Source organism: Amblyomma americanum, chromosome 9 (assembly GCF_052857255.1).
Source record: "Amblyomma americanum isolate KBUSLIRL-KWMA chromosome 9, ASM5285725v1, whole genome shotgun sequence".
NCBI lineage: Eukaryota > Metazoa > Arthropoda > Arachnida > Ixodida > Ixodidae > Amblyomma > Amblyomma americanum.
In genome coordinates, this window is record NC_135505.1 from 4,217,236 (window position 1) to 4,232,290 (window position 15,055).

Below are 15,055 nucleotides of genomic sequence, written 5' to 3' on the forward strand. Positions count from 1 at the left end.
TGAGGGTGTTACATAAGAGGATTTATCTCTTCAGTGCGTCTCCAGGATTGAATGTCAGTGTCTGATTATTCATTTTTTATGTGTGCAAAGTTCTTGAGCGCACTGTATTTGAACAAGGACATACTAGTACCATTGGTGGTTTTTCTTCACACTTTTTACTGACTGTTTTCCTCTCCAGCTGGAACGAGGTTGGCAGTACGGAGAGAGGTGGAATGATGAGGTCAAGACTCACCCAAGGCTGAAGCCGTACAACCTGCTGACAGACTACGTATGTAACATTTCCTTCGAAAGCCTGTTGAGCCTGCTGTTCACTGTATTTTCCATTAACTTCTCGAGCAGAAGTGCTGAAATGCTGAACACAACCATTTTTTGGATAAAGTTTGTAGTACAGCATGATCTACCATCAGAAATTTACGTACTCTGCATTATATTACACAAGAACAAGTTAACAAACTAACTTTTTCAGTTGCATGTATCTGCTTTTGCTACGAAGTCATGGCAGTTACTTGGAGCGCCAAGTCTTCATTTAAATCGCATGCATATTTATTTCTCTGGTGGTTATTGTTTACGCACTTGTTTTTTTATGGCATATGGTGCTATACCATATTTGTTCGAATATAATGTGAGTTTATTCATTTTATTTCTTAAAGTTTACCCTCGCGTTAATCGAATACCATGGCACTGCCGTAAAACAGTTTTAAGAGTATCACGCACTGATATACGTGAGTATCATAGAAGCCAACTCAAAATCCACCCAAAGTGTTTGTGTTCGTTGGGATCTCGTGGCTATTTTGTTGCGGCGTTGGGTCCTTTACATGTGGTGTCATTCGCTGTGTGCTTGGTTCAACTTTTACTGCTTGCTGCAGTCAACACGATTCAACATGTGCTAGGCACGACGCTCATTTCTAGAGCTCAGAAATTTTGAGGCAGCTAGACGACTGGGCGTGCCCTGATCATCCCATCCGGTGAGATCAATCCCTAACGCCGTCGAGAAGAATAAAGCTACGATGTGCGTCAAATAGTATCTCCAATTGGATTCCTGCAACTCGGTACTGCCTGCTTCAGGACATAGCCTTTAATTCATTCAAGAAATCTCAACAGCGCCAAGGCTGACATCGTCTGGGAGACAGACAGACAGACAGACAGACAGACAGACAGAGAGAAAAACTTTATTCAGCAAGTGAGTTTTAGACCCAGCTGGGTCCCTGGGCCACTGCGCGGTCCCGCACTGCATCAAGTAGGTCATGCCGGGACATGACGTCGGCAGCCCGAGTCACCGCAGCAAGCTGCGATGTCGGGTCTGCAGACATAAGCAGGACCTCCCAGTCCTCATAGCTCCGGGATTCCAGTACATGGAGTCCCTCATGAAGTCAAGCAAATGTTCAGAGATGTGGTGTTGTGCCAATTCAGTTCTTTGTGGAGCTCTCCTCATCAGCCATGTGTGACCAAGGGTCTCAAAAGGTACCAAGCCACTTTGCTGCACCGCGTTCGCACGGATTCTGCTCGTACGCCGGCGTGGATGTATAAGACTGGCCTAGCGTTGTCACCATTGTGTTCAACGTGTGGTGTGTGTGCTGACATAGAACATTACCTCTTGTGCTGTACTTTGTACAACGCGGAACGGGCTGTGTTATTCGGATCCCTCAAGAAGGCAGGAGTTCCTCACAGTTCTCTTCAGGACATTGTCGAGTAGAAGAGATGCTTCTCGCCTTCTTCTACTTTACCTGCAGGACACGGATTTGGCCTCCACATGGTGAGCTCAGGAGTGTCTATTTGGGTTTTTGCGGACAGTGTTTCTGTGATTTCTATTTTAGTGTCGCTACGGTGGAGCAATTGCCGGCACCAACTGCAAGGCTAATCCCATCGGTAGTTTACAACCACTCAACTCAACTCAACTCAACTCCCAGCTCGAGATGGCGTGCTGTCCCCGCGGGGGAGGGTCAGCAGGGCAGCCGAAAAGGATATGAGAGAGTGTGGCGTGGGGGTCACCGCATAGGGAGCATGCAGGGGATGTGCCGCAATAGTGGGATAAAAGCTGAGGGGATGACAGAGAGCGGGTCTGGAGGCGTCTGAAGAGGATTTAATGGCGGTGGGCCTAGCGCGTGCGCTCAATGCCGCGCCACTGCCCAGTTTGTTGTCTTCGAGTCCGTGACAATATTAGCAGTTCTTTGTTTTCAGAAGCAGCGATCTCAAAAACAATGTCGACCTCCCAGACGATAATTTAGCGCGATCCTCTGCAGCAAATTATCTTCTGGGAGGTCGGCATTGTTTTTGAGTTCTCTGCTTCTGAAAACAAAGAACTGTTAATATTGTCACGGACTCGAAGACAACAAAGTGGGCAGTGGCGCGGCATTGAGCGCTCGCGCTAGGCCCACCGCCATTAAATCATTCCATCTCCATCTGTCATATAGTCCTGTCTTCACCTGCTTGCCGTCACGTAACATTTGGTGTGAGGTTCAACCCCATCCTGGTCCTGGAGCTTCGGCGTCCTGCGTGTGCCATGGTCGTCGGTCGTGTTACTGTCCGCACCGCCCGGCTGTGCCCAAACCCGCCAGACCAGAACCGACCATGCCGTTCACCCCAGCCCCGTCTCCAGCCCCGACCAGAAGACACAACTTGACAACGCCCGCCGCTACTCGAACCTATGACCCAACCGACCCTAGAAGCCGCCAACATATTCGAACATAGCCCCTGCCCATGCCGTTCGGTGTGTTAATGGCCTCGACCGTCGGCTCAAGGTGATGTACCTACGCCCCGGAAGCTTCCTGGATCAGCGCCCATCTGATTAATATCTTTTCATCTCTTTCATCGTTACGGCAAGCCCCGCATCTTCTCCTCTTCTGTGTTCATCCCTCCTGTCACGCTCATCAACACACCCTGCGTTTCATCTTCACTGCTGGTCTCAGTTCGCGCGATCGGGATGATCGCTCGGCAGCCCCGGGTAGTGTCACTGACTCGAAGACGACAAAGTGGCCAGTGGCGCGGCACGGAGCGCTCGCGCTAGGCCCACCGCCACTAAATCATCCTATCCCATCATCATCTGTTATGTAGCCCTGTCTTCACCTGCTTGCCGTCACGTAACAATATTTTTGAATAGATGGCGAGTGTTGGTCGCGATGTACATAAAAGTTAGATACATTTCTGCATCTTTTGGTATCATGCTACATTTTTGGTTTGCATTTTTTCATGTTTAGCTGCGCAAAGAAACGAAAACAGAGAACAAGAAGGCACGACACGAGCGCAGACTATCAACTGATTTTTTATTCAAGAAAAAAGCCAATATATGTATCTTCATCCCGGGGAAAAACATGCTAAAGACCGACAACGCAAACACTATCACACACTATCTTGGCACATGTAACGTGATGCCACTGTGATCATAACCTAAAAGCAGTCTCCGCATTGTCAGAGTCAAGATACAAAACAAACAAACAGCAAACTCACGGGCACCCTCCTGTCAAGCTAACACTCCATACCGCCTGCTTGCGCTAAAAAAACTGCGCAAAAAAGATATCTCCCTATCAATCAGGCCTACAGATAGTGATGCTACACAGGAGATGAGCCTTGACGGACTGGCTGCTGCCACCAACAATAGTAAAGGTAATGATCTGGACTTGTTTTTCACGGCAAAAACCCACAAGCCGGACTTCCGTTCAGGGCAATCATATCCGAGCGCAACACTTGGCAGCATGTTGTGTCGGGATTTCTACAGCGACACTTGAGCTCACTCAAGCTCTCGGATCCTTTCTTGGTGAACAATTCTGCAAGTGTGGCTAAGTACCGGTCTGGGCTGTATAAGGAAAAGTACTCTGCCTTCAGCATCGATGTGGAGGACGTATTTTATTCGCTACCCCATGCTCAGCTCATGAAGAGAGTGAAAGATTGCATTGTAAAAGACAATGACGAGTTGGTGCTTGTGGCGGGTTGCGCGGTTTCGATAGAAAGTTTCCTGGAGCTGCTATCTTTTTACCTAGAGTCAACCGTTGTTGGGTGGGGCGGAAGGTGTACGTCCAAATATTGGGTGTTTGCATAGGCTCCCATGTGGCACCCGTTTTGAGCGATATTTACTTGAGCAGGATGGATCAGGAACTGGCGCAAAATCTTGCTGACCGTGCACTAAGAGTGTTCGGTTACGTCGATGATTTTTTAATCATTCTTAAGTCGAACTGTCCCAGTGCAGTTCCGGACGTCGTCAAAATCTTCAAAGATGCAGGTTGCAGGTAGCGGCCTGAGATTTACCTTCGAACTACCCAGCTCAACTACCCTACACTTTTTAGACCTCAGGATCCATTATCTAGAGGACAGAGTGTGTTGGGAATATCACCCTAGGACGAAAAAACCTCTCTTGAACTTCAGTTCGGGGCGTTCCAAACTCGTCAAGGCGGGTATCGCGACTTCACGCTTAAAGCGTCCATTGGGAAATTATGTTCCTAAAAAGTGGAGGCTAGCTTCCTGGGGCTGGTAGAGAGGCTGAAGAAAGCCGGGTATCCTGAGCAGGTGTTGGCTCAGGTCTCCGAAATGATCCTGGTCAAGGTGGGGAGTGCCCATGCTAGTAAAAAAGAGGATGGTGGACGTAGACAAGTGGTGGGCATTCTATACGTCCATGGAATTTCACACCGGCTCAAAAAAGTGGGGAAGATATACGGGGCGGACGTGATTTTCACGGCAAAGAATAAGCTTGCAAGGATTTGTGGTGCTGTGTGAAAGAAGCTCGGGCCTGAGAGCAATCGTGCTGCAGCTGAGTGCTCGATAGCGCACAGACAGAAAACCAGGCTCACAGAGAGTAAAACTGGAGTCGTGTATGATGCCCCCTCTCGTGTGGGAAAAAGTACATCGGCCAGACGGGCCGATGTAGCAGAGCATCGCAGGTCGTTGAAGGGCGCAGCTTCCTCTAATATCGCCTTGCACTGCAAAGGGTGCAAAGATTGTTTTCCACGATTGAACAAGACCAGCGTCTTGTTTAAACACAGGGATCAGGTTTGCAGGGAGTTGGTGGAAGTGTACCTGATCAAGAAAGAATCAGGTGACTGTGTAGCATCACCATCTGCAGGACTGATTGATAGGGAGATGCCTTTTTTTGCGCAGTTTCTTTAGCGCAAGCAGGCGGTATGGAGTGTTAGCTTGACAGGAGGGTGCCCGTGAGTTTGCTGTTTGTTTGTTTTGTATCTTGTCTCTGACGATGCGGTGACTGCTTTTCGTTGCACCTATCTAAATCGCTCACCTAACTCGAACTGGAATTTGTACAAAGACACCCTACTACATTTGGAAAGTAAGCACGTTCCAACACTACTTATTAAATCAGATACCAAGAATCAGTGATTTAACAAACGCCTCAAGTCTCTCCTTGACAAAAAGAAGCGCCTGTATCGAACAGCAAAACTTCAAAATAGTCACTTAGCATGGGAAAAATATCGCTTGTGCGCCCAACAGTATACCACAGAACTGACAAGTGCTAAAGATAAGTTTTACTCTCAAGATTTACTATCAATCCTTCACTCTAACCCCAACAAATTCTGGCGCATGCTATCTAATAAACCACAAGCTCGCCATGTACAACTCCTAGATGCTGATGGAGAACCAATCAAAAGCGATGACTGTGCGACCGCGCTCAACAATTACTTTACGTCAGTTTTTTCCGCTGCTAACGTTACTGCTAATGAACACATTTCAGAAATCTCACTCTCAGAAATGCCTAAAATTGAAATTAACCCTGATGGTGTATCACAGCTTATTGCCTCACTGAAAATATCTACATCTGCCGGCTGCGATCAAATTAACAGTAAGCTACTAAAAAATACCATTTCATTGTCTAGCCAGGTACTGCTTCTAATTTTTACGCAATCCTTAGATACCGGGGTTGTCCCTGACGATTGGAGAAAAGCTCAAATTACACCCATATTTAAAGCGGATGACCGCACGTGCCCTAACAACTATCGTCCATTTCCCTCACTAGTATACCGTCTAAACTACTTGAGCACATTATTTTTTCCAATCTTATGACCCACCTAGAATCAATGAACTTTTCTATCCGAATCAATACGGCTTCCGGAAGCAGCTGTCATGTGAGACCCAGCTCGCCGAATTCACCCACGACATTCTACAATACTTAAATAACCTTGTCCAGATCGACGCTATCTTTCTCGACTTTTCAAAAGCATTTGATCGTGTTTCCCATAATCTTCTTTTTAAGTTGTCATCGCTCGGCATTCCACAAACTTTGCTCTCCTGGCTAGAGCAGTTCCTTAAAGGACGTAAGCAGTTCACCTGTGTTAATAACTGTCGCTCAGCTTTTTCCGACGTAACATCCGGCGTACCTCAAGGTGCAGGCTTATCACCTCTTTTATTCCTCATCTACATCAATGACCTACCGATCAACATAAAATCAACGCTACGTTTATTCGCAGATGGCTGCGTAATTTACAGCCCCATCCACGGCGCTAGCGCCATTGCCGCTCTTCAACAGGATCTAACAACTATCTCAGCATGGTGTGACAAATGGCACATGCCTCTTAATCTAAATAAATGCCAATCCATATCATTCTCTCGCAAAAACACAGTTATTGATAGCACTTACAACATAAAATCGGTCGCCGTCACGAGAACATCATCTTATTAATACCTAGGAGTACACATCACATCATCGCTGTCATGGACAACACACATTCAGACCATCTGTTCCAAAGCATCACGCACACTTGGTTTTCTCCTGCGCAATCTAAAATCTGCATCACCTGAAGTAAAAAAGTTGGCATACATAACATTCGTACGTCCTAAATTGGAGTACGCGTCATCTGTCTGGCATCCATCACAATCGTATCTCATCTCAGACCTTGAAGCCATTGAAAATCGCTCCGCCCGTTTTATTACATCGCAGTACTCAAGAAATACCAGCGTAACATTACTAAAACGATCCCTCGGCCTTCAAACACTAGCAACTCGCCGTGTTATTTCGCGTCTATGCCTCTTTCACTCTTTCTTTTATCGCTCACCAAGACATTTGTTGCTGCAGCCACCCCCACGTACGTCATCCCGGCTAAACCACAGTAACCCAATCGCACGCATTAAAACCCGCACCTCCGCAATGAGCAGTTCATTTTTTCCCGACGCCATAGTGCTCTGGAATGGCCTTCCCGACAACGTAATAACATGCTCCGATCGCCGCCTTTTCCGCGAGAAACTGGCTAATCACTTCTCATAAACATATTCATACTGCGACACCGAAGTGCCAACTGTTCCTTGTTTTCTTTTTGTATGTTTATTTCTTGCTTTTAGTTTGTATATTATTGTACACTTTTTTGGTACCCCGTGTATTTTTTCCCCTTTCTTTCTTTTGTGTTCTCTGCTACTACCCTCCAACCTGTATGTACGCCCCCCCCCCCCCCCCCCCCCTTATGTAATGCCTTCGGGCCTTTAAGGGACAAATAAATGAAATCAAATGAAATGAAATGATCACAGTGGCATCACGTTACATGTGTCAAGGTAGTGTGTGATAGTGTTTGCGTTTTCAGTTTTTTAGCATGTTTTTCCGCGGGATGAAGATACATATATAGGCTTTTTCCTTGAATAAAAAATCAGTAGATAGTCAGCGCTCGTGTCGTGCCTTCTTGTTCTCTGTCTTCGTTCCTTTGCGCAGTTAAACATGATTCCCTACCAACTCGCCCAGTATTCCGTTCCTGATTTTTTTCCCACTGGGCAGCATGTAAATGCACCACTAGCACTACATTTGGGCCGTGTTACATTCGAGTAAATGCGATAATTGTTTATAGCAATTCACCCTCATTTGGCATGGAGAGGAATGCTGTTTTGTAACACTGACTCGTAGGTTGGAATTTACATGAACCTAAATTGAAACGTACAGAAGGTAAAGCTGACCCATGGCACAAGACCCGGTTTGGTGCAGTGGAAACTAGTGAGGGAAAGCTGGAACCTGGCAGGTAGCCGTCAGCCACTTCATCTAGTTGATGGCGAAGCTGGCATTTCCCCTTGTGTAGTCAGCCAAGCTGAAGCAGACAGCTAGCTAACTGAAAAATTCACTTTTCAAATCCCTGTTGAATACACCAACGGATGCTCATAATGAAGAATTTGATACTTTTTTTCTGCACCTCTGTTTACCAACAAACAGTAATTGCCTTGCATACTATTGTTTTTTCACTTGCGCTCAACTTTCTGTAGGAAAAAGAGCGCTACCGCGACCCCATCCGGGAGCTCCTCAAGGCCCTCCTGGCCTTCGGGTGGAAGTGATGCGTCCCAGCACTCGAACGCCCCCATTGCAGCCGTGAGTTCCCGCCACTACCTCTTCTTCCGACAATGCGTTTATCATTGCTTATGGCTGGCTTGTTTTATTATTTAAACAATTAGAGGCACCTAATTTCACTTGCATGCTTTCTTCTCACTAATGATGCAAAAGAATTTATTCGCAGGGATCGCCACTTGGCATTCACCTACGACCACTAAATAATTTATAAGTGAATTTCTTCTCTCGTGCTGTTTTGTACTGGTCATGACCTTCCTTGGTCATGACCGCGTTAGGCAGGAAATCATGTATTCGCTCTCTTTTTTGCCACTTGCAGCAAGCCCAGTCACCCATGGCATACATGCCAACGCCTGTAGACATGTCGACACTGACGCTTAACAAAGACATGATGGTGAGTTCTGGCAGCCAGTCTCCTAGGGTGGAACCAGGTCTGCAAGTCAGCTCTACTTTTCCTTCTCCTGCAGACTATGGCTGAAAGGCTTGCGGAGAACACGCACGACATCTGGGCCAAAAAGATGAAAGAAGAGCTGGACGCAGTGGGCACGTAGATTTTTCTGAAGCATTTTTTGTGGTATTCATTAATATAAAGGGGGCTGTGACCTCTTTACTCCTGCACACAGGTGGCGGTATACATGCTCAGCTGGTCCCATACGACCTGCTGACAGATCGAGAGAAGTACAAGAACCGGGACAGGGCCCAGGAGTTCCTTAAGTTCCTCCAGTACGAGGGCTACCGTGTCTCGAGGCAAGTGACTGGGTGCACTTTTTTTCTTGTCTCGTCCCAGGGAACTCTTTTGTCATCCTTTGATGGGTCCTTTCTTGCACTTAGAATTCTTTTCATTTGCCAATTTACATATGTTTCCGCCGTGTTGCTACCTTTTTATGTACTACTGAACATTCTTGCATGATTGCAGTTTACCATATATCCTCGCGCATAAGACAATATTGTGTGTAGCTCGCACCCCCCTTTCGGCCGCAAATATTTGAGACAAAAAACAACTAAAACACAGTATAAACACGCCTTGTCCTTTAAAGCGTTACACGATGGCGCCAGTTAGTTTTTCCCACACTCAATCTATTATAATCATCGTTGCATAACAACGTTTCCGCGGCCTTCTGTTTCCGGGTTTCACTGTGCTTTGCCCAGTGCCATTTGGTGTTTGTTATCCGGTACTTTGTTCGGAAGAGTGTGGACTACTTGCGGAATCTGTTGCATTTTGTGCACCGCTGTGTGGCAGTCTGCATGCTTTTGAACGTAAACAAGAAACAAGGGCAAGCGCAGAAGGTCCTACACTGCAGGCTTTAAACTTTAAGTGGCAATATACGCTCAGGAATACGGTAAATGTGAGACCAAGTGCAAGTTTGTCGTCGACAATTCAATTCAATACAATTCAATTTATTCAACATCTTGAGGATGTTGGGTGCTGTTGGGATTCAGGTAGCGTGACTGGGCCGGAGAAGAGACGAGGACGATCTTAGGAAGAAAACTTGGAAAACTTTATACAAAGACTTTTTACATACTGTACAGGTGAGAGCAACTGAGAGTGATTCTCAGTAAAGAGAGCTTCTTAGCAGTCGGGAGTGTCTCCCAGCAAAAGGTATCTCTCAAGAGGGGGGCTCTCTTCTGGTACCAAACCAGCAGCTCGTTAAATATCCTTCGTATTCCCCAGATCCCTAGCTGGGGAATACAGTTCGAAGAATAATGTGCAATTAAACGATGGCACTGATGGTGCCACCCACGGCAGGGCGGTCCTGATGTTCTCTCGCAGCTCGGCCGATGGAAAGGGAACAGGACCCGGTCACGTTGTCGTCCACACGGCCTCCAGGTGGGCGCGCACGTGGGTCTGGACTGCGCCCATGTGGAACAGGAAGGCGCCTGCGTGACACAGGAATGCGGGCTGTCTCCCAGCAGGGGTTGAAAGATCTTGTACTTCGTCGTTTGATGACCGGAACGTGGAACCTCTGTCGAAGGCGCAGCTCTCGGGCAGTTGTTCAACCCCAGCGTGACTGAAGAGGACAACACTCCGTTCGTCGACCCGATGGCATGTTCGAACACGTGGGGACGCCATTGTCGTCGCTGCTTCCGACATTTCTGCAGCCACGTTTCTTCCAGAGGGCTCTTTCACCTTCGCGGTGGTTTTCAGGGAATCCTCCCCATGTCCAAATTCGCCGAATTCAAAAACAGGAAGGGAGCGCGAGCACAACAGCACCCTCGCCGACAGATATTGCGCCCGGAAGACGAATTGCTCGCATGTATCTCGGCTGACAGCGCGTGCCAGGAACCAGATGCTCACTGGGAGTCTTCGGATGACCTTCAGTGCCCGAAGCTCGGCATCGCTTCCCCTCGTCAGATGACCGTTTTGGGAAATTCTCGGCAATGCTAGCCAAAAGAGATCACAGACGATAAACCACACCTGACAAAAGCAAGCGCCCTCAGAACCCACTCATCCCGCCAGACCAAAACTCAGGGCCAACACTGAACTTAGCTAAAAAAAACCTAATCTAAAGCTTGAAGAGATCAAATGTTTTGCCTGAATGAACAAATGGTGTTTCCCGACGAGGAGTTTAGACAAGGCACCTGTCCAAGGCGTGTGCTCCCGCTCGAGATGCACTCTGAAGGGAAAAAAAATTCGCTAAATGAAATCAGGTTGATGCTTAGAGGGCACGCGGTACGGGAATAGGTGACTGGTTTTGGCCGACGTGGCGTTCAATTTTGCCCGCCCCAATACCTCAGAGGCAAGTTACGTTACACCACTCGCTCTTACTTATCCTTGGCCGAAAGAAGGAAAACGTATTCCTAGGTATGTTACGGACCTCGTCTAGTTCGTTTGCACTACTGGGAGCAACGGCTTCTCGTTGTCTACGGAAATGATCCGCATGAAAGCAATTGCTGTCGCCGAGCATATGAACATTCGACCTGCGGACTTCAAAGCCAGTCGAGGGTGGTTTCAACGTTTTATGAACCAGCACCAACTCTCCATCTGCCACCGAACGACGTTTTGGCATGTGCACAGAATTCTTGCTTGTTTTTTAATCTATTCTTTTTAGTGCTGCCTGCTCCTTTGATAGGATTGTATGCCACCTTTGCAACTATCTAGTTTTATAATTGAGGGATCCATTACAATCGGTGCTCCTAGTCTATGGGCGATTATCTATATTAAACAGTGGATCATGAATTAATATTGTACAATAGAATCTCTATCATACTAATCTCACGGGGGTCATCAAAAATATTCGTATCATATGATGCGAATAAAATCTCTGTGCAGAATTTACGCAAATCTGTTTTTGGCTGACGGTGTTTACTTACGGCTGTGCGCCACCGCTGACTCACAGTGCACATCGGATGACTGGAGATCCCGTCGTTGCCTATGTACAAGCAGCAAGTACCTGGTGCTCAGGGGTTCAGCCGCTGCTCTCGTGTTCGTATCATTCGCACCGGGGTAGGAAGTTGTAGATAACAACCTAATGTCTGCTCATTGCGCGCAATGCAAAGCACTCTCGCCATGGCATTTTACGAATTCACATCAACTGGGATCGTATCACCGAGCTTCTACTGTTTTGGTTGTTAAAGCAAAGGTGAACCAGAATTTTTTTATAGGCTTTTCAAGACATCGAGATAGTTTTTGCGACCTAGTAGTCCTAATGATTATGGACATCAGAGAACAGATTAATCATATTAACCAGTAAGCTGGCCGAATATTTTTCAACAGGTCACTTTTTAACTGTTAAATTTAAAAGGCGGCGTGATCACGTGTACAAAGACGGCAGACCCCATAATACGGTGCTGAAAATTGTGTATAGCCTGCCACATTAAAGCAGAATTTCTGAGACGACATTAGCTTTGCATATGGAATAAATCGGCGCTGGTGCTTTCTGTTGCGCACTGTGCTTTCAGTCATATCAGTTTTGTCCTGCTTACTTAAGGCGGCTAGTTTGTTCAGTGCTGAAAACAACACTTGTAAGCTGACTTTTCTTGCTGTCTCTTTGAGTCCGTATGACGAGCCGTGCACATAAGGAGCGATAGTGGTACGTGCTCGGTCAGACTCCGGGCACTTTTTGATGCAACCCCCGTGAGGCTCCCTTAGAAGTTTTTCTGCGATATTACTCATGAGGTCTTTGAAAATCCCTCAGAAATGAGCTGGCTTATTTGCGAGCTGAAGCTAGAATTCGCCTGATGCGAGAATAACCTGCACAGAGCATTCTTAAATGCAGCATTGGCTATACCTCGCTTTACCAGCGTTGAGTGGGCGGAAGAGAACGAGAGTAGGCTTTTGCGTGAACGGGGTGCGCCCCGCCAACAGAAGTGGTCTTCACATACCACGAGCGCCAGGTCCAGCATTCGAAGCTGACTATCCACAGGAAGTTAGGTCGTTACTGCGACCTCTTTAAGGCCCGAGAAGACCACTGAGAGAATGTGATCAGTCTAGTTCGAGGCATTTATAGGTGGGCTCTTGAAAATGACGAGGTATAGTCATCAACATACCGAAATATTTTGCATGCCGCTGCTTTTTGCAGGCTGGTATCCATATCCCTATCATGACTGGCTAGATGCAAGTTGCTGAGCACAGGTGCGAGGCAGGACTCAACACATACACACCCCCCTTTGTTCATGTGGCCTTAAAAGTTAACCAGGGAAGTGGAGAGGTAGAAGGAAATGGCTCACGTCAGTTGCGCAGGCGTACTGGAACCTTACAGCGTCGTAGTCGTCGATGCTGGCATTGACCACTTAGGGTAGCGTAGCATGCTGCAGGGAATAGGAGAGGTACCTGACATCTATTGAGAAGGGGTTCCTGGTGACGGGGCGGACTTGTTGCAGGTGCTCGTTTACTGGCACGGAATTTCTCACGACGAGAGAGTTTGGCTAGTATGCATTGAGAAACTTTGCCATGTGCTCTGCTCACTAATGATGACCCGAAGAGTTTTTCGGAAACATCAGACTCGCTAAATGTCATGTCGTCTTGAAGCCACGGCCAAGCTGCTGCAGCTGTCTTTTGAAACCCCATTCACCCTCACCCTGATCTGAGCAGCAAGGCCCTGCGGCGTCGGGAGCGTGGTGGGGCACCCAGCGAGGAGCCCCAGGCCCCCGGCCAGGGCCAAGGGGTGGGCCAGGAGCGGCGCTTCGCCAGCTCACTGCTGGAGAAGCTGCTGCAATACCTGGACATGGCAGCCATCAACCTCAAGGTTCTGCGGCCCAGTGTGCCTTTCAGCCGCAGGACAAGCTTCAAGACCTCCTCCCGGGATGTCAAGTTCTTCAGCAAGGTGAACTGTCTGCAGTGATGTGAGGATGTGGCAAAAGGGCTTCCTAACAGTGCCTGCCTTCAGGCACTGGATACACAGTTGTGTCCACTGTGAACTCAAAGCTGTGGCTGGGAGTGGTTTCTTTGTTGCTCGAAAATTTCTCAAAACAGGGGGACGGGGGCTAGTCTTCCGTAATAATCATGTCATTGTGACCTCGTTAATTCAAACTTCATGGGTGTGGAAAGCGTCCGACTTATCCGAATGTAGAATTAGCGAATGGCTCCCCACAACTGCTAAAAACAGTTCGCATGAAAGCGAAATATAATTTGTGGGCGGGGCAGCAGCAGTTTCTCCTATTTCTGTCAATTGCTTCAATTCGTTTACGCTAACGGCCGGGAGTGGGAGAAGCAGAACTGCTCCACCATGTTAATTAAGGTCCTCTGTGGCTTCTCTCAGTCTCCAAAACGATAGCGCTGGAGCTTCATCGCATGTGGTGCCACATGTGAGGAGGCTTCACCGCACAAAGAGCGAATTGTACGTGGTGAGTTGCGGTGCGCTGGAAGAACTCAAATACCACGCGGCCGGAAGAGAGGGAAGCGCGCGCATTGACGCCGGAATGGCAAGACGCTTTTGAAGAACAAACAAAAACGATCAGCAACAAGACAGTCGTCATACCAAACGCTCGGCTGACTCGCTGATACGCGCAGCAGTTAGGTAGCCGCCGCCAGATTCTCTCGGCCTACCGGCGGGAAACAGCTGCCTTTCCACGCACATCAGAGCTGGCGCGGGAGACAATGCAATATGCAGTTCAGGCCTGCGGACAATCATCTGTCGAGCACCTCGACACTATGCCCCTTCGGGAGCCCATATCTGAATCAACCGATGTAAGCCCCGTTGCGTTCGAATAAAGCTAGCGCCATTGACTTGCATGAGCGTTTGGCGGGACTCAGGTGACTGTCCGAATTAACGACGGCCGAATGAACGCAGCTAGCTGCTTTCAGTGTTATGTTTTCTGGGTTTCCAGCGCGTCATGTGTGTCTTAGAAAAGAAACGCACGCTCCGGCGGTTTCTCAAGCACTTATTTACAACATCCAACCACACACTGCGATGCTCTGCCCAAAATTTCGTACATGCCTGTAAAAAAATATAGACATTCCCACATCTAATATGGATGTGGATGGGTGGCATGGATATGAAGCGTGAACCTGCGATAATAGGCTACGCCAATGAAACCTTTCTGTTTTTCACAATGCAAAACAGAAGCTTCTAAAGTGTAGTACTTTAAGCACTTACATTTTTTTGAAAAAATTCGCTCTGGAACAGGTGTCTGTTAAATGCAAAAAAAATTATTTACCTCGGCTAGCTGTATTAGGTGGCGTGAACAGAAAGCCCTCTCTCCCCATGGGCAAATCCGAAGCTTGTTTACGCCTGTCTGCTTTTCTGCTCATTTATGGCAATGTACAGTAAGCATATTTTATTACAGGACATTATATTGTAGAACAACGCTTCTTGGCAATATTTTTTGCAAAAATTTGCATTTCTGCGGTCGGAGTCTTGTTTT

The 15,055-nt window shown here is 47.5% G+C and overlaps 1 protein-coding gene across 1 annotated transcript in view; it reads left to right on the forward strand.

Annotated features, from left to right (window-relative positions):
- The window catches only part of RyR (Ryanodine receptor), a 1,185,515-nt gene that overhangs the window by 634,672 nt on the left and 535,788 nt on the right, over positions 1 to 15,055 (forward strand). The window contains 7 exon segments of the mRNA XM_077638630.1: positions 179 to 268; positions 8,173 to 8,237; positions 8,239 to 8,275; positions 8,571 to 8,645; positions 8,719 to 8,794; positions 8,875 to 8,998; positions 13,284 to 13,515. Of these exon segments, the coding sequence (XP_077494756.1) occupies positions 179 to 268; positions 8,173 to 8,237; positions 8,239 to 8,275; positions 8,571 to 8,645; positions 8,719 to 8,794; positions 8,875 to 8,998; positions 13,284 to 13,515 (699 nt within the window).